The following is a 26,249-nucleotide window of genomic DNA, read 5'->3' on the forward strand; positions in this document are numbered from 1 at the left end:
ACCATTTTTGCTTTGTGGCAGGGCACATTATCCTGCTGAAAGACGCCACAGCCACCAGGGGATACCGTTTCCATGAAAGGGTGTACATGGTGTGAAACAATGCTTAGGTAGGTGGTACGTGTCAAAGTAACATCCACAAGGATGGCATGACCAAGGTTTCCCAGCAGAACATTGGCCGAAGCATCATACTTACCTCTGCCTTCCTGCTTCTAACACATCAATTTTGAGGACAAAATGTTCACTTGCTGCCTAATATGTCCCACCCACTAACAGGTGCCGTGATGAAAATATCAGTTATTCCTTTCACCTGTGAGGGGTCATAATGTTATGCCTGGTGGTCGGTGTATATACAAGCATGCGTGGGTATTTATATATACATAATAATCAGACACAGCACACACATATATATTATGTAAACACAAACTTTTATTTGGGATGCGATTAAACACTGGGTAATATAAATCTTGGATGTATCTGAGACTCCATGGCCACACGACCATGTGCATTACTAACCTCTAGAGGGAGCAAATTGATACAACTTATTGTGTTGAAAATAATTTTTTTTTAAAAGCTCTAGAAAATGCAAGTCCTCAAATCATACCAGAGGCTTTTCATCCTCCTCAACCCAAACAACTTGGTGAGTTTTCTTCTGCTCAGTCTTTTAATGTATGATCTGACTGGCTCTGTGGTACAAATTCAGAAAATACAGCTCAAATTCATATTTGCAAAACTATGCGATTAGAGAACTCTTTGTTACTCAAATATTATGCTCATGGGCAGATGGAGAAAGAAAAAAGTTTGTTCAAATTATTTTATTGCATTAATGCATTTGGGCTTTAAATATTTCCAAGAAGGCGTGACATTTGCATAACCCCAATGTGCATGTCAAGAACTCTCTAATCCCTAAAATACATTTTTTGGGGTTTTTGGGATTTTGAAGCAATGACAGATGGTTTGATTTCATAATAGTTTGAATAAAGTCTCATCTCTGTATTGTTTATTAAGGTAACTTTTGTTTTTCTTGGGGTCAGTTATGGAGGGTTTATTTTTCTACCTTTGCACACATTGTGACAACGTTGAATTTAATATAGACAAACACATTGTATTTTATACAGAATACAATTATGGCTAAGACACATGACAGCAACCAAAGCCAGTGTACAAATGAGCATCACAATATTTCTTTTTTAGGAGGCCCATTTGTAACCAAAGCAAAACTAAAATAAAAATGCAAAAGAGGCGAACTAGACTGAAGAGAAATCATAATCAAAGTAAATCATAGTGAAATGTAAAGCCACTCTGGAAATCATCTATGCTCAATGTACCTACAATTGCTAAAAGTAAAATATTAAGAGAAGCACAAAAGATGACAGTGTGCACTTGCTGTTGTATGGAGTGACATGACAGCTTAAGAAAAAAACAAAAACACACAAATACATTTATGCATTATGCAAACTCTTAAGAGAACGTTTTCTTCTTTGAATATAACTGGAATAACAAAAACTAATTTTCCCATCTTCCAAGATTCTTCACTAAAAAGAAACCATCTTACAACGCAAACATTTACAAAATTATTTTACTACAATAATAGGAACATATTGTTCAATGATTACACATTTTGCCATTATTAAAATATACTTTTGCTTCCATAACTGTCTTTAAGGACCAACTACACCTAGCAATTGTGTGCTCACTTATGTTATACTCAAAAATGCCTAGTTCAATTTCAATGTGTAAAAGTTGACAAGAACAGGATCTTTTCATTGGCTATATAATTTTGTCTTAAAAGAACTAAAGATGTTCTTAAAAGCCGGAACAACAAACTTTTTATATATGGCATCCATAAACTCATCAGTCTTTTGTTAATACTTTAGTCAGGAATGCATTTTCTGATGATGCCGGGTGAGATGGTATCTACGCGTGAAGCTTTTTCCACACTGAGTGCAGGGGAAAAGTTTGGTGCCATTATGAAGCTGTTGGTGAGCTTTGAGACTTTGTGGCCTACTAAAGCTTTTTCCACAATCAGGGCACTGGCATGGCCGAACGCCTGAATGCTTCTGTTCATGCCTCCTCAAATCTCCTGATTGCCTGAAGCTTTCTCCACACTGCGAGCACAAGAAAGGTTTTTCACCCGTGTGTGTGCGGAGGTGCACATTCAGTTGTCCAGAGTGGACAAAGCTCTTTCCGCACTGCTGACACGTGTAAGGTTTTTCTCCTGTGTGGATGCGCTGGTGTTGCTTGAGGCTATTAAACCAGCTGAAGGACTTTCCGCAATCTGTGCACAGATACACCTTCTCCCCCTGCTTGAAGCAGCTGTGATTCTTGAAGCCCTTGATTGTGCTAAAGCTCTTGCAGCACTGGCTGCAGCTGTGAGGCTTTTCAACAGACAGAACACCCCCTTCTTGGAAACTCAGATATTTTACGCTCATTTCCGGGTGGTGACGGCGGATGTGTTTGTAAAGGTAGCGCTCATCAGTGAAGGAGAAAGGGCAGTACGTGCAGGGAAAGATGGTGGCATTAACCAGGGCAGAGCTCTGGCGGTGGGATTTGCGGCGTGAATGGCTCTGCTGGTGGCGCTTCAAGCCAGAAGACTGGGTGAAGGACTTGAGGCACAACGTGCAACAGTAGGGCTTCTCCTTCGAGTGGATAGTGCGCTCATGGCGACGAAGGTTACAGATACGATTGAAGTAAAGGTTGCAATGAGAGCAACAGTAAGATCCGTCTCCCTGCTGAATGCACTCATGGGTTTTGAGAAGATCCAAATTAGTGAACGCTCTCAGGCATTCACCGCAGACATACTGGGAAGCTGGCGCTTCCTGTGGTTCCCCGATCTTGTCATCATCATCTCCTGCACATCGGTGATTTTTCAATGTCTCTAAATCAGAGAACCCTTGTTCACACTCAGTGCAGACAGGTGAACTCCTCTCGACTTCAACCTCAGCTGCTTGCTTGTTTTTAGGTGGTCGGCCCCTTGGTCGACCAACAGGCACTTTTTTAGGGCGACTCCTGCCTCTCAGAGGGTTCTTTGCAGACGTCTTCACTCGAGTGGGAGGTTCATAGGTTGGGTCATGCTTGTCAGAAATAATCTCTGTATCACCCTCAGTGCCTGCTGTGAGCGAGCCACTCTCAACTAATCTGAGGTACTCTCCATGGTGATGCCGTTTGAGATGTTGATTTAAATTGAATTTGGCCACAAAAGAGAAGGTGCACTTAGTGCAAGGATATATGCCAGAAGGTCTGCTGGCATCTTTAACTTTCTTTTTCTCTCTTCGGTGGGTTTGTTGGTGTCTTTTCAGGCCTGTTGCCTGACTAAAACACTTCTTACAGTGGCTGCAGCAATAAGGCTTTTCTTTAGAGTGAATTGTGCGCTGATGTCTCTTCAGATGACAAGATCTCAAAAAGTTCCGGCCACACTCACCACATTTATTTATTTCATCTGAGATCTCGGTAGCAGAATTTGCCTGGTCACTCAACCCATTACTGCATGTTTCGGACAAATCAGTGCGGTCTGACTTTTCTAAGTGATGGATGGGTTGTCCATTTACGGTCGAAATTTGACCTTGACAGCTTTCTGTCATTGGCTGTATATGGGTTGGAGAAGCTGTATCAGAGGCCAGAAGGCACTGGTCTATGTCTATAACTGGTGGGTTGTCTTCAGGCTCAAACGGCTGTGTCAGCATGAAGTGCGCATACTGATCGGGATGCGAGCGTTTAACATGAACACGCAGATAAAAAGTAGTTGGGAAGGAGTAATGGCAATGAGGACATAGACAGTCCTGAGTCTCCTGTTCTTCAGTTGTACCTGAAAAAAAGAATTTAAATTAGTGGAAAGCCACCAGGCCATGACAGATATCAACAAAAAATGCATGGCAGTCGTTTTATTTAGCTAAGTAGTATGGAAGCTTCAAGGACTTATAATTAAGCTAAATAACTGACATGTTTATGGCAAAAATCACAAATGCTAAATTCAAATAGTTCTCTTGGATAAAAAGCATCAGCCAAATGCAAAAATGTAAATGTAAAACGAGGGAGACCTGCCTCCCAAAACTCTCACGATATTACTGGCAGCTGCCTGCCTGTAGCCCTATTCGGACGGTAAATGTTTCTCATGTGGACGTCCGTAAAAATAAATTTGCATGCCACCTCAGTGAAGAAACTTGTGAATTCGGATGGTGATTTATTCCCAGTGGAGTTTTGTGATTCTGCGCACCTGTGAACCTGCTCACGTGGTCAGTCGAATGATTGTCTGTTGTAAAAATGTCATATGCTTGGAATAATAAGTCTTATTTCATATTTCATTTAATAATAGGAAATTGTTAATTATTGTATTCTGCTGTTTAAAAATAAGATGATGTAATTTTAAAAATGTGGAAGTCAGAGGAAATAAGTTAATACAATGCTGCAAATCTAACCTATATAACGTTAATTACTGCCGTACAGCTCATTTCAAATGTTTGCTCTTTCTCTTTTGAGCAGTGATGAAAGATGTATCATCTTGTAAATACGTGCAACCGTACGGTGCTCTGCAGTTGTCAAAAAGGATATAAACAATTAATTTTGAAGTGAACTTTTCTTGAAAACTTAGAGATGTGGATTTGTACGGCAAATAAATTACCGCACAACGATTTTTGTCAAAAAACATTAGGTAATTCGGCCGGGGATTATTTTTTTTGACGCGTATGGTGGGAGAAAAACACTGACATTCTGGATTCGGACGGCAATAAAATCACAGATTATACGATCTATACCAGCGTTTCTCAACCGGGGTGCTGTCTGACGAGAGCAGGGTTGCCGTGAAAAAGGTGCACTTGCACCGCGTTTCATCTCACATCTGATGACGCATATTTAATGGGTTGTAACTTGAAAATAATGCTTTATGTATGTTTCTGTCGATGGATACACGTGCTGGCTTCTCAGTGATACATTACAACAGCGATAATAAAAGAAAAACTTGGGCAAAACGGGCTCTCTTTGTAAACTGTTCAATGCATGCGAGTGCTGCCGTATGTTCGAATATGATCAGTCATTTTCACCGTCATCACCCAGGTATATTCGCCAGAAGACGCAAATGAGAACTTGCGCGCACTCTGAGAAGATCTATCTCTGTGCACTCGTCCCAAAGCGCGCACACGTCTCACAGCACGCAAATATTGAGTTATCTTTCAATTCTTGCGCTTGAACGGACAAACTCACACAGAAAGTATGTCAACATTTTCATCTTGATGAGTATCCAAGCAGATAGAGTCTGTACATGCCTTAAGTGAACTTTATAGAGTCGAGAAAGATGACGCATATCCCTACATTGGGTCTTAAAGGTGCAGTAGCCTTTACTGCTGTCTGTCAAACAAAAGATCGCTTACTGCTCTTGACTGAATAGCTGGTCTAAGTTTAATAAGGATTCATTTTTAATTTAAACAGTGAAATATGCAACTATTTTTCATTTGATTATTTAATTTCTTTACCAAACAACTAATGTTAGACCCACCTGAAAAACATTTATTTTATTAGTATCTTTGCTCAATAGTATTATTTGTGTGCTGCTTGTATTTAAAATATTTGTTCTTATTTTCTTTATTTTTATTTGACAGTTGTCCTTTTTTCCCTGAACACAGTAAATACAGAACGTAAATACAGAACCGTGAACCTAAAACTGTGAAAAACCGAACTAATAAGCAATTAGTTCAAAATTAATCTAGATTAAAAAAAATGAATCTATGCCCACCTCTAATTATTTATATATATATATATATATATATATATATATATATATATATATATATATATATATATATATATATATATATATATATATATTAGGGCCGGGACTCGATTAAAAAAAAATATAATTAATTAGAGGCTTTGTAAGTAATTAATCGCAATTTAATTGCATATAAATATTTGACCTGAGAACAGAGAGAAGTAATTTTTCACATGGATTTTTAGTATACCATTGAATAATGACTGAATACATAAGCTTAATCAACAAAATATTGTTTATTTATTTCAGTCCAGCAGACCAGTGCAATGTTTGCCATTAAGTGTAGCAAAAGCATATTTGTGATATTTGAGGCTCGATGTGCTGTGCGGTGATACGCAAATTCCTTGTTGTACAGCTTGCACACAACCATGCTCTTGTCGACGCTTCCATCCTTTCGTTTTTTAAAACAAAATTTTTCATCCACGGGGCCAAGCAAAGCGGTCTCATCAGCTTCTTCGTTCATGTTCACTATGGTTGCTGTTGTCGTGACTCGTGAACGCTAGTTGGTGTTCCAGTATAATCGGCAGTGGCGTAGCACCAAATTTTGGGCCCTGGGTACAAACCATCTTGCTGGGCCCCCGTACCATATATATGTATGTATAGAAAACGGACTTCCCTGCCTCGGGCCCTGGTTAATCAGTACCCTTTATCCCCCCAGTCCCACGCCCCTGATAATCGGTCCGTCGAAATTCATTGAAAAACGTCCCGCAGTGCAAAAATAAGTGTGGTTAAAATTATGTTTATTTTTTGCGTATTTAATCTTAATTAACGCGTTAAAAGTCCCGTAATTAATTAATCTTAATTAACGCATTAAAGTCCCGGCCCTAATATATATACACATTTTTTTTATGTTTCACAAAATTAATTTCACACAGGAGGTAAACGTTCAAGATTTAGTTACCTTGAGAAATGCATTTCTTATTCCAGATCTTATCCCAGATGATGCCAAGTCCTTGAGCATATTCCTCAGCATACCAAACTCTAAATTCCTGCCCAGGGCTAATAGGGCGACAACAACGGAACAGAATACGTCCATTTTGCTGGAATGCAACAAGATTCTGCTCTGTCTCACTCCTCGAACACACCACAAACCTAAAGCAAGATGCAAGATTGAGGCAACTACATAAACTACAATACACAACAAAAGCGCACAAAAGAAGTACTTACTTCATCCAATTAGAGTAAGTGTCATTCCCTGCATCAATGTAACTATATTGATTATTGCCTCTGTAAATCTGGAGAGAAAAGGCTGTTACTATATGTTTAGTCCAATCCTTGTACTGAAATGACAAAACATTAATGTTGATACTCACTACCCAAGAGTAGACACTATCCAATGCCTTTTCCTCACATGTCTCCTCTCCATCAAAAGGTCCAAAATGCATTCCTAATGGCACAGTCTGGCCTTGATTGAAAACCCCAAGTCCTGCATTAGAGATGCTTGATCGACCAATAACCAAGCCTTGTGGCAGTGTTAGCAGAGCTCTCTGAGGAAGGCCAATAGCAGCTGGTGAGTCACATGTAAATAATGGTGGCCCATGAACCTCACATTGGTCTATGAAGTGCTGATGACACATCTCACAGTCTGCCAAAAAGCGAGAAGTAAAAGGAGAGGGTATTGCAGACACAGAGGGTAAAGGTACACATGAAAGGGTAGAAAGAAAATACATTTTAATTATGTTTTGTGTAAACATCTGCATTTTTAAGCTTGTATCTAATTTACTTACAGAAATGTTGGTCATTAAGCATGCTACCGTCCTGTTCTTCCATCATCACGGCTGAAGAACAATTAGTAATAGAGCCTTGTATCTCTAAATTATGTTCATCACGTGGTGGCAAATCTGTCAGGAACCAGTTGAAAAACAATGTTAATAACATGTTACAGTGCTAACATTACTGAGCAAAAATGCCTCCCCTTGAAGTTATATCCTTTATTATACCATAACTCATTTGGGACAAACTAAAATAAGACGACACATTTCAATAAAACAACAGCAGCAGAATAACTTAGAAAATTACTGATATGGCAACATTGAAAATAAATTATTTAAGCTAAGGCTGTCGTGACACAATCTGCTGACCTTGTTTTAACGGTTTAAACCGGCGTAAATGGCATAACGTTGCATTGCTGAAACGCATTCATCATTCAAAGTTTAAACCAGGCATATAGATTCAACTAAACCATTAAGAAAAATTAAAAAGAGAGAAACATGTTTATAGATCGATTTGAGCGATCTAGAGCTAGCATGGTAAGTCTATAGTTAGCTAACTAACGTTACTTCGCTTTATTATACAAAAACACCCACCCGGGCAGACCGACATTGTTTCACTAAACGCAGTAAAATGCACTTTTTACCCAACACCGTAGGCACACTCAAGTTATGCAGTCTTGTTGTAGATTCAAGTTTACTAGCTGGATAGCAAACAAGAAACCAACTCAGCGATTCCCCAAAACAGGAAGTTGTAATGCGTCGGCGTCTGTCGGTGACGCTATCACGGTGCGTGTGGAGTGTAAAGACTGCTGCAACTCCGCTTATTTAAATCTGCTGTATGCATAAACAATATTTTTTAAAATTATTTTTTATTTGCATTTATTATCATTATTATTATTATTATTATTATTATTATTATTATTATTATTATTATTATTATATTTTGTTAAAATAATGTTATATTTTATATATTGTAAACCCAATTATTTTAAGTTGTTTTATCTTTTGGATGTCTTGTTACATAGTTGTAAATGTTTGTGTGTGTCTTTATGTCTAATTAAAAAAGAGAAGAAAAAAGACTGCAACTTCGCTAAGTGATGGGGCGCTCAACTGATTTGCTCGTGGTTGAGTAGGGAAGAGCAGCTATTGTAACATATGGTTTAAACCATAGACAGTAAAAGAAATGGACCGAGCGACCCCATTGACGTCAACGGCGAAATAATGAAGTCAACCTAGGGGCACTCACTTCCTGATGGCTGAGCGAACTGCGCAGGCTCAGACTGAGCTTGAGGACGTAGATGTGACGTGAGCAACCTGTCTGACAGCTGTAGGTCTTCTAGTAGATGTGGAAAGTGAAAGCTGAATCACGTTGTTTTAAAATATTTTCTCCCGCTACTTTTGGCTCACTACCCATTCTTCTCCCTTGACTTTTATCAGACTTTATGTCTCCACGTCCCCCCGACTGTCTCATAGACAGTAAAAGATTGCCTGCGAGCGTCTCCTCGGGTCTATTCGGTAATTTCTCAACTGTGCGACAGGGTCGCGTTGGTTATGACGCAATCGTTAGCCTATTTTTACAAAAACAGCTTCTGCGGGGCGATTGTGTAAGATACAAGGTAATGGAGCCTTTTATACATTGTCGTGTTTCTTTAGAAATAAACAATGGACAAATGGAGTCTTTAAACGTCTCAGATGTAAAGTTATTCACTGTCAAAGTGACTCAAAAATGAATGGTAGTCAATGGGATGCTAACAGCAGGTGATGGCTTGGTTAGCAATGGCAGCCCCTAGGGGTGGAACGCTTTCCGAGCGCTAGATTACCCCCTTGGTTTAAACCTTCCGCACATACCAGGATGACGAAACTTAGTGTATCTACCTCTATTAGTTGCCATATCAACATTATTTAGAGAAAAATTGTGCCACAATAATAATAATAAAAATATATATATATTTGGAAGATATTACTGAACATTTATTTAGCTAGCAAAAGTAAATTTATTGTAAGTATTTTTATCTCTGTTTTTTGTGTTTATTTAAAATAAGACAAATTTGATTTTATTGTAATCTTATAGCCTATGTTATTTAACAGTTGATATCGTTCTTGAAAGGGATGGTTCACCCCATAATGAAAATTTGATGTTTATCTATGACCTTACTTGATAGAAATAATGGCATCGGGAATACTAGATGAGATTCGTATGATAGGAGGTAAACAAATAACACAAATACTCTTCAGTTTCTCACAATAAACCAATCATTTTGTGTCTTAAAGGGTTAGTTCACCCAAAAATGTCATTAATTACTCACCCTCATATCATTGGACACCCGTAACACCTTCGTTCATCTTCGGAACACAAATGAAGATATTTTTGTTGAAAGCTGATGGCTGAGAAAGGCTTCAGAAAGGCCTCCATTAGCATTCAGTACATTCCCACTCACAAGACATTGTTACAAAGTCCATCTCACTACAGTGGCTGTACAATAATTTTACGAAGTGACGTGAATAGTTTTTGTGCGCAAAAAAAATAAAAATATTGACTTTATCTACCAAGTTATTGTCTTCCGTGTAGGTCTCAGACATGAACTCACGCGATAGCGGCACTTTTCCTCTCTTCTGGTTCATGTAGCTGAACGGCGGATCTACGTCATATTCTCGCGCATGCGTCGAGTACACATCAATAACTTGGTGGATAAAGTCGTTATTTTGATTTTTGTGCACACAATAGCTATTTTCGTCGCATTGTAAAATTATTATACAGCCAATGTAGTGAGATAGACTTTGTATCAATGTTTTTAGTGCCTTTATGGGTCTTGTGAGTGGGAATGTACTGAATGCCAATGAAGGCCTCTCTGAAGCCTTTCTCAGCCATCAGCTTTCAACAAAAATATCTTCATTTGTGTTCCGAAGATGAACGAAGGTCTTATGGGTGTCCAACGACATGAGGGTGAGTAACTAATGAAATAATTTTCATTTTTGAGGGAACTAACTCTTTAAGGCATTGTGAGCCACAGGGTTTAATATGCATTTGTATGTCTGTGTGTTTTTTACTCTCAGTGACTCTCATAGAACAACACCCCATTGACATACATGATACGGCAACAGTTGGAGTTAAAAATCTTCATTTGTGTTCTAATGAAGAAACAAACACCTACATCTTGGATGCCCTGCGTAAGCAGATAAACATAACATTTTCATTTTTGTAACATTTGCATGATGAAATAATTTTCACAGTGAAATATTACCTGAGAGAAATAAAGAGAGAATATGTAGTTTTAAAAAGAAACATAAAAATATATAAAGAGAGACGCTGTAAGGCCGCTCAAATTGTCCCAATGGAGCTGGGCAAATGGCAATTGTTTATTTGGTATTTTATATTTAATAATTAACTACACCTTTAATTATTCTGTTTAACCCTTTGTTGAAATGATACCTGTTCATAACCTGAATAATTCAAGTCAAAATAAATCAAAGTGTAGCGATTTATTAACAGTCAGGTAAATGTAAAATGGCAATTAGATAATCAATTCAAAGGTAATCCATATATAACATCAAATACTCTGAAGTAAAGAATGAAATATATACTTGACTTCGGATAATTACACAATGCTTGCTATCTTGAGACGTGGCAAAATTTTATTTTAAAATCTTTATTTGAATATGGCAACATGATATCTGGTTGTACAATATTTCTATGATTAAAAACTCCGCCATCAGATATCCCTCCGCCATCAGCCAATCGCTCTGTGCATAGTTAGTAAAAATGTTAACATCATCCATAGCAACGAGGTCAACCCAACCCTTTCTCTTAGTTTAAGACTTCTCTCGATTCCTTAGTAAAATTTTACAGAAAGATTTTTACAGAATGTTGCAGTGTTTATTATATATATTAATCTTATTTTTGTGTAAATTTGTAGCATTCATATAATCCTTCAAAGAAAGAAAGAAAATGAGGACAGAGGAGTAAAAGAAAAGCTTATTTGTAACATTGGAATATTCTTGATAGGTAATCATCAGAGACTGTTATCATCCAGTGAGAATTTTTCATTATCTCATATTTGAACAATCAGCGGGGTGAACTCTGATTTGTCAAGGTTCCAGAAATGTTCCTTTTTTTAATGTAAAAGAAAGAGAATATTTTAATACTTTATAAAATCTTGTAAACATTAATACTGTGAACAAACCATGAACAGCTGTATTTTTATTAACTAACATTTACAAAGATTAACTAATGCTGAACAGAGGTATTATTTGTGGTTTGCTAGTATTTACCGGGAGCAAACATTGCTTGTAAAGAGTAAACACTTATCCCAACCATCTTTTTACAGTCAGCTGGGCGATGAGTGGAAGCTGAAGCTCTTCACGTGTGGTTATATAGTCAATCACATGAAATATCAGTCAACCAGGTCAGATGCCCAAGAAGATTGTAGGAGAAGACGAGACCCTCAGCATTAATACGGTTATCTCTGTTACAATAAAACAAAATATGTCATAAAACAACACTCTGCCTCTTTTCATTTTCATTTAAAAAAAATCTTAAACATATTAATAGCCACACAAATGTGGTTCAGGTAAAGCATACCTTGATTATCTCCACTGCAGATATATTAATAATAAAACAAAATATAAAACACTGCCACTTTAAAAAAAAATGTTATTTACTAAAAAGTATATTAAACAATAATATGTGGTTCAGACAATAAGTGTGCATTTACCACTGTAATAAAATTAATTATGACATCAAAAAAACAACTGAGTTTCTTTTTGTTAAATGTCAGTTTATGTAAGATCAAATAGACATTATAAAGGTAAAAGAAGCTATACAAGAAATAAAGCAAACAATCCAGTCAAACATACAGTCAGTGCAAGTAGGCAAAATACTAAAGTTAAATATAAACTTAAATATAAGTTAAATATCCTAAAAATACAAAGTTATGAAACTTCACTTTGCCCTAGACATCAGAGCCAGCGGCAAACATCAGAAAGACTAGCCGAGGAAAGGCTGCTCTCGGCGGGGTTAAAGAGCGCTGAGCGCCCAGTGATCGACTGGATCTCACAACTCTGAAAACACCAGATCAAATTCAAATAGGCGATCTCTTTATGAATAAACCACAGATTTGAACTTTAAACAAGTACATTTCATGACACATTAACAGTAGAATTTTTAAATTACGCTGGGTTTCTCATCCGCTATTGACACTTGTTGTTTGGCACAAGAAGCATTCTGGGATACATGTCTGTCTCAAGTCGGCTAAAGTCACCTCTCGATGCATCCTTGATAAAAGGGGCGAATCAAGGACACATCCGGAGATTTAAACTGTACTTGGCTAGATGTAAACTTTGAAATGGAACAGTATTGGGCAGCGACTGGTGACGTTTTAAAAATATATAAGGAGTGGTGACGTATTAAAAAAGTACAGACTTAAGAACGCATTTTGAGAATTATTAATTACTAGTAAAAATGCAATTAAAGCTTAAATGGTTTGCGATAACTTACTTATGCATCATGAACTGGTTAGTAGACTGGTGAAGATATAAAGACCATTTATGATTTTATTAATGAGGCAGTGGAGGATGACATTCATCATGTATTTATATTACAATATATATTACAATCATCGGCACTATCCTTATCAAAAAACAGATTATTTAATTTATTATCAGTTTAACTAATCTGCACTGTCATGTGCCGATTCGACTGAAATATTACAGAGGTAGAGGCATACAGAATATTGTATGATAATAAAACAAAATCATACATCAAATTAAAACTATAGGAAAAAAATTAAACTTTGAAACTTTGACTTCACTTTTGATTGTTGCTGCTCAGTTAGCTTACGGGCTATGATGAATAATTAAATGAACAATTCCACGAATTATAAAAACGTGAATTTAAAGGTGAAAGTTCTTATATAAATTCCATGAAATTTATGGCAAAAAATACGAATTATGGCAAAAAATACGAATTTTCCTTGCAAAACTTTGTTCTCAAATTGTTCATTTTAAAAACATCAGTATTGCGTGACTACATGTATTTAGCGTGTATTAGCGTTTTCCTCAGATTTCAATTTCTGATGACCTTTCTGGATTACAATCCACCATCAAATGACAAGTTTAATTATTTCAGCTGCTGTGAGTAAAGATCGGTCGTATATAAAGCGCTACATAAATAAAGATGACTTGTCTTGTCTTGACGTTTAAAATCAAAGCAAAAATGACTTTTAAAACAAAGCAAATGTGGCTGGGATGATTGATGACTTCTTCAGTCTTGCAGTCTCTTGTGTTTTTGCTCAGACGGGGACAGGCTCTGAGTTCCCAGTCAGGATGGGGTTGGACATCAGGCTTCGGCCCAAGTCTCGAGCTCAAGCCCTCCACCAAGGACAGCAAGTATGTTGTTTCCTATTCAATACAAAGATTATATGAACATTATATGAATACACTGTATATTTTCCTGGTTATTACAGTAAAGCCGCTTTGAAACGATCTGTATTTTATAAAGCACTTTATAAATGAAGGTGACTTGACTATAACAAGAACGCAAATTTGAAATAAGACAAATGATAATAATCCTACTCTGTCTGTTACACTTCCTCACACCTGCTGAAAACACTGATCGAGTAAATCTCCTGAACTTCTCCAATCTACAGTAGGTCATCTCATCCATTTATGTCGTGACATCTGCTCTAACGTCGGCCGTTGAGTTGGATCCCGGGCTAGGCACTGGCTAATCAGATCCCTGTATTCTGTACAAATATGAAAACAGCATTTAAAACATGATTATTATACTGTAAAATGTTCCTTATCTTTACTTTAAAAGTGAAGTCTGTCATTTCTGCGACACTAGTGGCACAGGGCGGAATTCCTTTGAAACGCGCTGCATTATTCAATGTGTTGACGTGATTTCCCCTGAACCGGCTTCAGCTGTTAGCAGCTCCTCCCCTTTTTTGAAACAGCCAATAGCGTTTTGTTAATATACAGTTTGACTAGAGCGCAAGAGCAGACCTTTCTGTTTGGTAAAGCCAGATTCCTCTAACACTGTTTATCATCATAATCTCCTCCATATCGCTTTGGAATTCAGCATTCTGCGCAGAATTCAAATGTGTCCGATATGTTTGTTGTCTGCGCTGACTCGCGCATATGATCCGCGCTGCGCTCTCGTGTCTGTAGTCTAAATTTAGACCAGAGCCATTGGGGTGTGTGCGCTGCTGTGGTGTGTGAAACTAATGTGAAAACTTTATTGACTTTATTCGCCTCAAATGAAAGCATATTTACACTGAATCGTTTCCTATCACATATATAGTGTGCTATGTGCCTTTCACCATGTTGAAATGAGTAAATGTGTGAATAACTGACTGATTTCAGCTGCAGCGTAGGGGGAGGGCTTTAGATTCTAGAGAGCATTTTGATTGGACAGAAGATTTGACGAGAAAGTGAAGTCTGCGATGATGTCACCAAAAGCTGAGATTCGTTTTAACAGAAGTGAGAGACTGTAAAATTTGAATGCTTATATTTCCTAAATGCAAATTTTTTCATAGTTTTGGAACATACTAGCTTATTCATAACTTTAAGGCTAACACAGTCATACTAAAAGCTAAAAAACTTAAATTTTGATTTCAGTGGACCGTTAAGGTATAAATGCAGCGAATTTTGGCTTTCACTTCTTTAGCTAAATTTCTTTTCCCATGGCTCCGCCTGCTACAGTGGCCACGCCCCAAACTCTCGCTATACATTGATCTATATAAAAAAAATCTTACATACTTCATCTTTAACTGTTTCTGTAAAGAGTCTTTGCTTTATGTGTGTGTGTGTGTGTGTGTGTGTTTATCAGTATTGTCAATATGATTCACTCACTTTTGGATAAGTTGTAGTTCAGAAATGTAATGTTGGCTTGTCTGATTTCTTTCCAATTGGCAAAAGGAGGAAATGCGTGCACCATAGTGTACAACAGCACTCCTAGAGCCCAGACATTTGCTGGTACGGCGTGGAAACGAGGTTCTGATAAGACTTCAGGTGGGCAGTAATACGGCACTCCTGTAAACAAGACATTTGCACATTGTTGAGATTTTTTTTTTAAAGCATCAAATAATTAATAAGTCACTACACTCAAAAATACTCAAAATGCTCACCAGCGTATGTTTTGCTCTCGTAGCCATCACTGCTAAATAGCTGACCGCAGCCAAAGTCTATCAGCTTGAGCGCCAACGTCCTTTCATTCAACAGGAAATTCTGCGCATGAATGTCATTATGAAAAACACCATGCTCGATGCAGACCTGTACTGCCAGCAGAGCCTGTCGCATGATGAACCGTGCTGTGGGTTCATACAGGACGGGTTTACGAACGATGTAGTCCCACAAGCTCATGCAAGGCTCGGGGAACTCCATAACAAGAGTGAATTTTCCAGGATGTTCAAACCACTCGTATAGCTGTATGATGAGCGGGCTTATGGGTTTTCGCCTCATCAGCAGCAGCAGCGCCACTTCTGTAACGAGAGGTTTGGGATGCCCAGGCTAGAGAAAAATAGTAATCAGAAGGTTAGCTGGGTAAAATTCTAAACAAAATATATCAAAGTATCTTTGAAAAAGATTTTTAGATGCGTTCAAAAGAGCCTTTTCAGCAGTTATTTGGTGCCTCTAGGCTTATTTGTCAATCACATTTACACTTAATGCTTCCTACGGGTGTATTAACTACAGTAATCTGCACTGAAACGACTAAATTCATATTCAGGTTTTGGCCAACTTACAATATAAAGATAACGATTGTTTTCAATCTTGCTTATCTGCTTGATGGCAACCTGCAACAAAAAAGAAAGTTAGCTTTAAATGTTTTGATGCATTCAAGATCAAAATGTTTGAACAATTCAGTCAGATTTTACCTTTTTGCCATCAAATTTGCGTGTTCCCTTGTACACGCTGCCAAATCCTCCGGATCCAAGCATCTCTCCCACGTTATAGAGAGACTCAAAAGACTCTGAAAAACAAACAGAAAAATAGGAGAAATGTATGAGCTTAATAGATCCTTTGTTTTATTTTTAAAATGATCAGTGCTGGCTGTGTCGAGAAAATAATATTAATAAGGGGGAAATCATTTTAATATTTCCTCAAAACAAGCCATAAGCATTATTTTCAGTGAAAAACAAGATGACAATACTGTTTAAAACGATGTTGGAGAAATAATGATCAGCGATTTACCATCATTTGGATTGACGCCAGAGTGATCTGACGCAGATGATGATGGCTCAGGATCAGGGGAAAAAGGCTCCACAACATCCACAGCACTACTGAGACAACAGCAGCAGACAGAACTCTTCATAGCCTTCCATACCCTCTTGAAGAAAGAACGAATTCTTTTCCCTTTCCCACATTCTGTAGGTTTTTCTGAAATGAAGATTTTTATTAGAATGACGTCAAATTAAGCAACGATATAATGACATAACTTACATTTTACTCTTAAATTCTCATCTGTAATGTTATAAATCCAAAGTAATGCAAATACTTCCAAGCTATGCTCCTGAATTCTGGATAATGCCTGCATAAATGTCCAACAATCTTATTTTACAATATTAGTGGTCATGATATAGTTATTTTTCTTTCTTTATCTGATCTTTTTGGCTTCATTTGACCAAATCAGTTCTGGAAATGGCAAAGATAATATGGGCCGCATCCTAACATAACCGACTCTGTAATATGACAGCCAGTTTTCTGTGTATTTGATAATTCAAAAGCAAAAAGTCTTGAAATATTCGGGATTGTTTGCCGTCTGAGAAGCATCTTTCTGTGCCAATTAAAATATATATATATAAAAAAACTATAAAACGTTCAGTGAAATTTTCTGAGCAACAGTAAATGTGAACAGATATTACCATGATAAAAACTTGAAGCAGTTATGCATGAAATAGCAAAATCTCTGTCTGTACACTTTACACTGTCCAGTCTTATTTCAGTCTCACCTGTTGAGATCTTGTTCAGGGATGAAGCCTCCATGGCACCCTGAACATTTCGGCCATTAGAAGTCCCTGTTGGCTCGACAGGAACTTGACTTGGCAGCGGAGGGCACGACCATTCGAGGCTGTCAGACCTGCCCTGCTCGCTTCGGCTGTCCGATCCATCGCCACTCCACCTCCAAATGACGTTGTATGAGCCTCTGCTGCTCAGGGACAAGGATGACATGATGCCCGGTGAAGAATCTGTGGAAGCAGTTCTCCTGGATCCGAAATGGCCTGAGTCGGGAAAATTTCAGACATCAAATCCGCCATTGAAAACAGAAATAGAAACTGAGCCATAACTTCTTTATTAAAATACTATTCTTACCCATACAAGAGCATTTAGATGAAGATGAAGATGAAGAGAATGGATGTTCATCATCATCATCTGAGCTCTGTTGGCTGTTGCTCTGCCACGTCCTCTTCCTGTCAGCCTGACCTGTGGACGCAGAAACAGAAAACTCAGACAGAGACAGAGACGGAGGTGCTAAATGTCTACAATTTAATTCTCACTAGATTAAAATTGCAATTTTAATCGAAAATACTATATTTCTCAATTTTTTTTTTTTACAGATTATTTAAGTTATTAACAGTTTAACTAATTTGTTATGTACTGATCCGGACTGAAATATTACGACGGTAGAAGTGTTAGGAATATTGTATGGTAATAAAACTAAATTATCAAAATAAAATTATCTTTAGGCTACATGAATAAAATAATACTTCAAAACTTTGCATCTGCTGTTCCAATGGATTCTTTTAAATCAAATCAAAGAAATACGTCTGAATTAAATGCCTATATTTTTTAACTGAAGGGGTATCAATAAACTGAATGAATTGATTGTAGCTACTCAGTTAGCTTAGGGGTTATGATTAATAATTAAGGCTTTGCAAATTAACAATTCCACAAATTATACAAATGTGAATGTAAAGGTGAATGTGGTGTGACAGGCAGCGGGGCGAGGGACCGCGAGAGCGGGCCGGTGATTAATGTTGATGAGTGCCAGCTGCGTTGCACACCGGTCTCGTCTCGCGGCCATGTGACGGGAGCATATAAGGAGGAGCAAGAGCTGCGGAAGACGAGAGAGGACCAGGCCTGGACTTTATGTTATGTTTTATTTTGTGTGTTTGCGGGCAGTCGTCCGTGAGGGGCTGCCCGCGGTTTTACTTTCGTTTTGTTTATTTATTTTGGAATAAAGTTTGTTGAACGTTCCCCGGTTCCCGCCTCCTTCCTTCCCATCTACGAACCGTATTACAGTGAAGTAACTAAAAACAATCTTCCATTAAATTTATGAAAAATAAAAAAATGTCCCTGCAAAACTTTGTTCGCAAATTGTACATGTGAAAAACATCAGTATTGCGTGGTTACATGTATTTAGAGTGTATTAGTGTTTCCTGTAGGTTTTAATTTCTGTACAGACGAATCTTTTGCTTTTGACTACGGCTGAATCTCCAGTTGTCACTGATGATTGTCGTTTGGACCTTTCTGGATTACAATCCGCCATCAAATGACATGTTTAATTATTCCATCTGCTGTGAGTAAAGGCTATAAATGATCCGCCACCTGCAGCATCCTCACATGCGATACTACTACTAGCCGGATTTCTTCTTTATACAGATGTGACGTAAAGACACAAAGACTTACTCGAATTTCAAACGGAAACCCACCAGTATCACTCAAATTATAAAACATTATTACAAGCTTACCGCTGTGTATCGGACTACGGTAAGAAGATCATTTTGAACACTGGCTGGTTATGAACTTGATTTTTTTTTGTGCCTTTTTGAGAATGTTTTGCTAACATTACCATTAAATTAAGAACGTGTTATTTCTAAATGTCCCCTGAATGTTCAAAACGTCCAGTTTTTTCAATGTTTCAAAAATGTTTTTTTCTTGGTTAATTTTGCCTTATGGGAACGTTACTTTTAAATGTTCTCTGAATGTTCTCATGAATGTCCAATTAAAATATTTCTAAAAAAAACAAAGAAAATTTCAGCAATATTTTGCTGAGCAACAGTAAATGTGAACAGACATTACCATGATAAAAACTTGAAGCAGTTATGCATGTAATAGCAAAATCTCTGTCTGTACACTTTACACTGGCCAGCCTTATTTCAGTCTCACCTGTTGAGATCTTGTTCAGGGATGAAGCCTCCATGGCACCCTGAACATTTCCGCCATTAGAAGTCCCTGTTGGCTCGACAGGATCTTGACTTGGCAGCGGAGGGCATGACCATTCGAGGCTGTCAGACCTGCCCTGCTCGCTTCGGCTGTCCGATCCATCGCCACTCCACCTCCAAATGACGTTGTACGAGCCTCTGCTGCTCAGGGAAAAGGATGACATGATGCCTAGCGAAGAATCTGTGGAAGCAGTTCTCCTGAATCCGAAATGGCCTGAGTCGGGAAAATTTCAGACATCAAATCAGCCATTGAAAAATGAAATAGAAACTGAGCCATAACTTCTTTATTAAAATACTATTCTTACCCATACAAGAGCATTTAGATGAAAATGAAGATGAAGAGAATGGATGTTCATCATCATCATCTGAGCTCTGTTGGCTGTTGCTCTGCAGCGTCCTCTTCCTGTCAGCCTGACCTGTGGACACAGAAACAGAAAACTCAGACAGAGACAGAGACGGAGGTGCTAAATATCTACAATTGAATTCTCACTAGATTAAAATTGCAATTATGACTAGTAAAACTGGGAACAATTTAAGATTGCTAATATTAAAATTGCTAATTTAATCATACATACTGTTCCGATGGATTCTTTTAAATCAAATCAAAGAAATACATCTGAATTAAACACCTATATTTTTTAACTGAAGGGGTGTCAATAAACTGAATTAATTGATTGTAGCTACTCAGCTTAGGGGCTATGATGAATAATTAAGGCTTTGCAAAATAAACAATTCCACGAATTATAAAAACGTGGATTTATAGGTGAAGTATCTAAAAACAGTTCCATTAAATTTATGACAAAAAATAAGCATTTTCCATGCAAAACTTTGTTCGCAAATTATACATGTAAAAAACATCAGAATTGCGTGACTACATGTATTTAGTGTCTATGAGCGTTTTCTTCAGATTTTAATTTCTGTACAGACGAATCTTTTGCTTTTGACTACGGCTGAATCTCCAGTTGTCACTGATGATTGTCGTTTGGACCTTTCTGGATTACAATCCGCCATCAAATGGCAAGTTTAATTATTCCATCTGCTGTGAGTAAAGGCTATAAATGATCCGCCACCTGCAGCATCCTCACATGCGATACTACTACAAGCCGGATTTCTTCTTTATACAGATGTGACGTAAAGACGCAAAGACTTACTCGAATTTCAAACGGAAACCCACCAGTATCACTCAAATTATAAAACATTATAACAAGCTTACCGCTGTGAATCGGACTAAGGTAAGAAGATCATTTTGAACACTGGCTGGTTATGAACTTGCTCAAAAATGTATGTTAGCTTATTGAGAACATTTTGCTAACGTTACCATTCAATTAAGAAATTGTTATTTCTAAATGTTCCCTGAATGTTCAAAATGTCCAGTTTTTTCAGTGTTTCAAAAATGTTTTTTTCTTGGTTAAAGGAACCTTCTATTTTATAATTTTTCCTTATGGGAACGTTACTTTTGAATGTTCTCTAAATGTTCTGACGAATGTCCAATTAATATATTTCTAAAAAACAAAAACAAAGACATTTTTGCGAAAATTTGCTGAGCAACAGTAAATGTGAACGGATATTACCATGATAAAAACTTGAAGCAGTTATGCATGAAATAGCAAAATCTCTGTCTGTACACTTTACACTGTCCAGCCTTATTTCAGTCTCACCTGTTGAGATCTTGTTCAGGGATGAAGCCTCCATGGCACCCTGAACATTTCGGCCATTAGAAGTCCCTGTTGGCTCGACAGGAACTTGACCTGGTAGCGGAGGGCACGACCAATCAAAGCTGTCAGACCTGCCCTGTTCCCTTCGGCTGTCCGATCCATTGCCACTCCACCTCCAAATGACGTTGTATGAGCCTCTGCTGCTCAGGGACAAGGATGAGATGATGCCCGGTGAAGAATCTGTGGAAGCAGTTCTCCTGGATCTGGAGTGGCCTGAGTCTGGAAAATTTCAGACATCAAATCAGCCATTGAAAACCGAAATAGAAACTGAGCCATAACTTCTTTATTAAAATACTATTCTGACCTCAATTAAATGCCTATATTTTTTAAGTGATGGGGTGTCAATAAACAGAATGAATTGATTGTAGCTACTCAGTTAGCTTAGGGGCTTTGATGAATAATTAAGGCTTTGCAAATGAACAATTCCACGAATTATAAAAACGTGAACTTAAAGGCGAAAGTATTATTAACATTCTATTTTATCATTTTTTATTATGGGAACGTTACTTTTGAATGTTCTCTATATGTTCTGAAAATGTTAGACGAATGTCCAATTAAAATCTTTTCTAAAAACTGAAAAAAAGACAATTTCAGTGAAATTTTCTGAGCAACAGTAAATGTGAACGGATATTACCATGATAAAAACTTGAAGGAGTTATGCATGAAATAGCAAAATCTCTGTCTGTACACTTTACACTGGTCAGCCTTATTTCAGTCTCACCTGTTGAGATCTTGTTCAGGGGAGAAGCCTCCATGGCACCCTGAACAGTTCGGCCATTAGAAGTCCCTGTTGGCTCGACAGGAACTTGACCTGGCAGCGGAGGGCACGACCAATCAAAGCTGTTAGACCTGCCCTGCTCGCTTCGGCTGTCCGATCCACTCCTGGATCTGGAGTGGCCTGAGTATGGAAAATTTTAGACATCAAATCAGCCATTGAAATTAAAAATAGAAACGGAGCCATCATAATACAAAATACTATTTTACAAAACTACAAAAATACTACAAAATACTATTTTATACAAAATAATTCTTTATTAAAATACTATTCTGACCCATGCAAGAGCATTTAGATGAAGATGAAATGAATGGATGTCCATCATCATCTGAGCTCTGTTGGCTGCAGCTCTGCCGCGTCCTCTTCCTGTCAGCCTGACCTGTGGACACAGAAATAGAAAACTCAGACAGAGACCGAGGTACTAAATATCTAGGAAGCGCCTGGATCTGGGTAAGGTCTGGCAGCAGATCACGGTCATCAGAACTGGGTCTCCAAATCTCCTGACCAGGCGTCTGAGAGAAAGCAGCTCTTCTGGATCTGGAGCGGCCTGAGTCTGGAATATTTCACACATCACATAGTTGGTAATGTTTTGATAATAATCAATAAACAATGTCAGTGATCAATTACAAATTGTTACTATAGTAACGTTACTCAAATTGAAACGTTTTATTTCGTATGCAAGGAATCAAATACATGTGATCACTTAGCTGGGGACATTGGGGGATTTTTAATGGAATACCTTACACAATTTTCTTCACATTAATGAAGTCAATCATTGTACAACATCAAACCATAAACAAGTGAAAACCGAGAGCACTCACCTCCTCTTTCACCCATCATGTGAGCCATCGACATCCTTCGAGTCCAAACTGCAATAAAAAACAATACAAAACACAATACAAAATACAATACAATAGCCTACAACTCTAAAAAAATAATAATAAAATAAAACAAAAAAAATAAAACAAAACTCCAAACTCCTTCTAAAATAAGAAAATAAAATAAAAATTAAAGTATTCTCAAAGATAATATGATCAAAAATGTAACTTTATAAAGGATATTATCTTCTGATGTCCTTCGAGAATAAAAGTCTCTCAGTAATTAGCTTCAAGATCGCAAAATCAGCACAGAAAATATTCTGCAAGTGTGTGAATTGGTCAATTGAACCAACAGATAGCGATCGGTTCGCGTGTGTATATAAAGCATTCAGAATTCATAACACGCGTCGCTATAGCAACTAAAATGCGCAAGTCTATGGTATGCATTCAGAATTCATATCACGCATCGCAATAGCAACTAAAATTCAGGCACACCTCTATGGTAAATATGCATTCAAAATTCATAACACACGTCGCTATAGCAACTAAAATGCGCACGTGCATGAGCACAGCACGTGATCACACATCGACTCTGAATGGTTACGTTATTGAATAGCTACAAACTTAATTTTGACGTTTTCTTTATGAGATTTATTATTTCTAAACAGTCATTATTATTATTATTATTATTATTATTATTATTATTATTATTATTATTATTATTATTATTATTTTCTGTGGAATTATTTGTGCACAAAATCTTCAAAGCTATTAATTGCACAAAAGCGTTCACTTAGGCCTACAGTCTAATGGATTAGTCGATGCTTCTTTCCAAAATGCGCAAAAAGGCACAAATGGGAGGAGAAATATGGACATAATGTTATTATAATTAAATTCGCCGTTTACTTTGGTAAGCCGGTTTATGTTAAATTGTTCCCAGCGCTAGTTGCTTATTATATTTTTGAGAATTGAATTAGAGAGCTCTACTTTTCCAAATCTAGAACAAACTTTTTGAACAACTGGGTCCTGAACAGGTTTGAGAAGGATTGTGGTACTGGGTTCTGCTCTGTCAAACTTTTCTTGGTGCATTCGGTTCATTTTTCCTCATTGAAATGCAAGTTTTATACTTGAAGTGAAAAGCACTTTTGGAAAACACGTAAAAATCATGTACAGTACATGATGAGATCATGTAAAATATAATGCCTAATATCTAATGTCTATCTAAAATTTAAGTCACTTAATATTCACCTTTTTTATTGAACTGAAACTCAAAATTACCTTTTAAATCATGCAGATGTGTTGGGAAAATACACTCTTACCAGAACAGTTATATTAAGGTTGTGTGTATTTCAGTTAAAGCTGTTTAAGTTATACAGCCATGTCATGTGAATACCTCCTTAAGATTCATTAAACGACCACTAGGTAGAGCTCTAAGCTTACTGCAGGAATTTTCCGATTGTTCCATAGAAGAAGTGTTGTAGCACGTTTTGAACACGTAGTTAAGTGTGACGCACGTTTTTTTTTTGTTCTGTGCGTTTTTTTCACAAGAAACAACTGCTTCGAGTCTTTATTAAAACCAACAAGATGTTCAGAAAAAAAGGTTGAACAAGGACATAACAAATAATATAATGTATGACAGGTTTTTATGTATCTCAGCATTGACCCTTTAAGTAATCACCTTTATCACTCTTATTTCATTCCAGAACACACAAATATAAGTGTGGCCTGCCTTTTCCCCGTTGTGTTCTCCGTTTCTCTATATTTTTTTAAGTGAAGCATATTCCCTCCCCACATGTTTGTCAGAGGCTAATGGGTTTGTCCGGTGAGAGGGTCTCATGGTCCCCCAGATGTGTTCTATATAATGCAAGTACCACCTGTAGCATGTCCCAATACCATGAGATGTATATGTGATTTAATCTTTCTCTCATTGGTTGAATCCATAATACGCCTCTTCTCTTTTTCCTATATATTGCATTAATAAAACTGGGAGAAGAACTTTTTACCTTCTCCTCAGATCTGAGTCATATGTTTGTTTGAATCCAGCAAGGAGGGCGGGGAGATCACGGCACGGGAATGGAACACTTTGACTAAACTCTGTCAATGACAAAATAAATAAATAAAATGTCTTTCCATCTGTTAATTTGGAAGAGAAGGAACAGGGAGCACCTTCTGCCCAACTCCCTGAAGCAAAACACTGATGGGTACAGGTACTGAAACCCGGTATTAAATGAGCCCTGGTGCTAAATTATGAAAGTACGCAGTATCCATAAGCTCTGATGCTATCGGTTCTGCTGTCTGTACTGGAGCAATGAAGGAAATACACTTACTATTTATTATCACTATAGACGTTATATTGCAAATTCTATATTGCCATATTCTATAATCCCAACCATCTTTTTACAGCCAGCTGGGCAATGAGTGGAAGCTGAAGCTCTTCACGTGTGGTTATATAGTCAATCACATGAAATATCAGTCAACCAGGTAAGAGGCCAAAGAAGATTGTGGGAGAAGACGACACCCTCAGCATTAATCCGGTTATCTGTATTTTAAACTACAATAAAACGAAATATGTCATAAAATACCACTCTGCCTCTTTTCATTTTCAAAAATCTTAAACATGTTAAATTCATAGCCACACAAATGTGGTTCAGGTAAAGCATACCTTGATTATCTTCACTGCAGCTATATTAATAATAAAACAAAATATAAAACACAACCCTGCACCCTTTTTGTTTAAATTAAAAAGTATATTAAACAATAATATGTGGTTCAGACAATAAGTGTGTGCATATATATATATATATATATATATATATATATATATATATATATATATATATATATATATATATATATATATATATATATATATATATATATATATATATATATATATTACTGTAATAAAATTAAATATGACATAAAAAAAACAACTGAGTCTCTTTTTGTTAAATGTCAGTTTATGTAAGATCAAATAGACATTATAAAGGTAAAAGAAGCTATACAAGAAATAAAGCAAACAATCCAGTCAAACATACAGTCAGTGCAAGTAGGCAAAATCCTAAAGTTAAATAGCCTAAAAATACAAAGTTATGAAACTTCACTTTGCCCTAGTTCAGCCAGAGCGATTTGCCAGTTAGACAAATTATATCTCATGTTTAACAACTACAGAGACATCAGAGTCAGCGGCAAACATCAGAAAGACTAGCCGAGGAAAGGCTGCTCTCGGCGGGTTTAAAGAGCGCTGAGCGCCCAGTGATCGACTGGATCTCACAACTCTGAAAACACCAGATCAAATTCAAATAGGCGATCT

At 37.2% G+C, this 26,249-nt stretch overlaps 3 protein-coding genes across 4 annotated transcripts; all 3 read right to left on the reverse strand.

Annotated features, from left to right (window-relative positions):
• Positions 1–408: 408 nt before the first annotated feature.
• prdm9 (PR domain containing 9) lies at positions 409–8,251 on the reverse strand. Of its 2 annotated transcripts, none has more exons than XM_067430307.1 (6): positions 8,108–8,251; positions 7,486–7,599; positions 7,072–7,343; positions 6,926–6,993; positions 6,660–6,850; positions 409–3,802 (listed from the first exon to the last, which is right to left on the reverse strand). In XM_067430307.1, the coding sequence occupies exons 2-6, from the start codon at positions 7,529–7,531 to the stop codon at positions 1,875–1,877; spliced, it is 2,505 nt and encodes an 834-aa protein (XP_067286408.1). In that variant the 5' UTR covers positions 7,532–7,599; positions 8,108–8,251; the 3' UTR covers positions 409–1,874. The 2 variants fall into 2 exon arrangements, with proteins under 2 accessions (XP_067286408.1, XP_067286407.1); XM_067430306.1 differs by having other exon boundaries at positions 8,065–8,251.
• Positions 8,252–13,677: 5,426 nt separating this feature from the next.
• On the reverse strand, positions 13,678–15,801 carry LOC137056304 (serine/threonine-protein kinase pim-2-like). Its single transcript, XM_067430349.1, has 3 exons — positions 15,594–15,801; positions 15,319–15,498; positions 13,678–13,866 (listed from the first exon to the last, which is right to left on the reverse strand). Exons 1-3 carry the CDS (start codon positions 15,763–15,765, stop codon positions 13,805–13,807), a joined length of 414 nt encoding a protein of 137 aa, XP_067286450.1. The 5' UTR covers positions 15,766–15,801; the 3' UTR covers positions 13,678–13,804.
• Positions 15,802–16,148: 347 nt separating this feature from the next.
• On the reverse strand, positions 16,149–22,399 carry LOC137056530 (uncharacterized). The gene is made up of 10 exons (XM_067430657.1): positions 22,396–22,399; positions 22,065–22,241; positions 21,287–21,562; positions 19,934–20,044; positions 19,573–19,842; positions 17,776–17,886; positions 17,415–17,684; positions 16,657–16,842; positions 16,341–16,435; positions 16,149–16,259 (listed from the first exon to the last, which is right to left on the reverse strand). Exons 1-10 carry the CDS (start codon positions 22,397–22,399, stop codon positions 16,149–16,151), a joined length of 1,611 nt encoding a protein of 536 aa, XP_067286758.1.
• Between the last annotated feature and the right edge of the window lie 3,850 nt (positions 22,400–26,249).

The sequence above is a fragment of the Pseudorasbora parva genome, chromosome 21 (assembly GCF_024679245.1).
Source record: "Pseudorasbora parva isolate DD20220531a chromosome 21, ASM2467924v1, whole genome shotgun sequence".
Classification (NCBI taxonomy): domain Eukaryota; kingdom Metazoa; phylum Chordata; class Actinopteri; order Cypriniformes; family Gobionidae; genus Pseudorasbora; species Pseudorasbora parva.

Excerpts from the sequence above, each read along its gene's own strand:
- prdm9 (XM_067430306.1), bottom strand. Across the intron at positions 6,994-7,071 it reads ATAGTGTCTACTCTTGGGTA|ATTTACAGAGGCAATAATCA; the intron begins GTGAGTATCAAC and ends TTTTCTCTCCAG. Across the intron at positions 6,851-6,925 it reads ACTTACTCTAATTGGATGAA|GTTTGTGGTGTGTTCGAGGA; the intron begins GTAAGTACTTCT and ends ATCTTGCTTTAG.
- LOC137056304 (XM_067430349.1), bottom strand. The coding sequence starts at position 15,765 with ATGCGACAGGCTCTGCTGGCAGTACAGGTCTGCATCGAGCATGGTGTT. Across the intron at positions 15,499-15,593 it reads CGAGAGCAAAACATACGCTG|GAGTGCCGTATTACTGCCCA; the intron begins GTGAGCATTTTG and ends TCTTGTTTACAG. Across the intron at positions 13,867-15,318 it reads GAACTACAACTTATCCAAAA|GAAACAACATACTTGCTGTC; the intron begins GTGAGTGAATCA and ends TGTATTGAATAG.
- LOC137056530 (XM_067430657.1), bottom strand. Across the intron at positions 17,887-19,572 it reads CCTGAACAAGATCTCAACAG|GTCAGGCTGACAGGAAGAGG; the intron begins GTGAGACTGAAA and ends CTGCGTCCACAG. Across the intron at positions 16,436-16,656 it reads TGGCGTCAATCCAAATGATG|AGTCTTTTGAGTCTCTCTAT; the intron begins GTAAATCGCTGA and ends TTTGTTTTTCAG.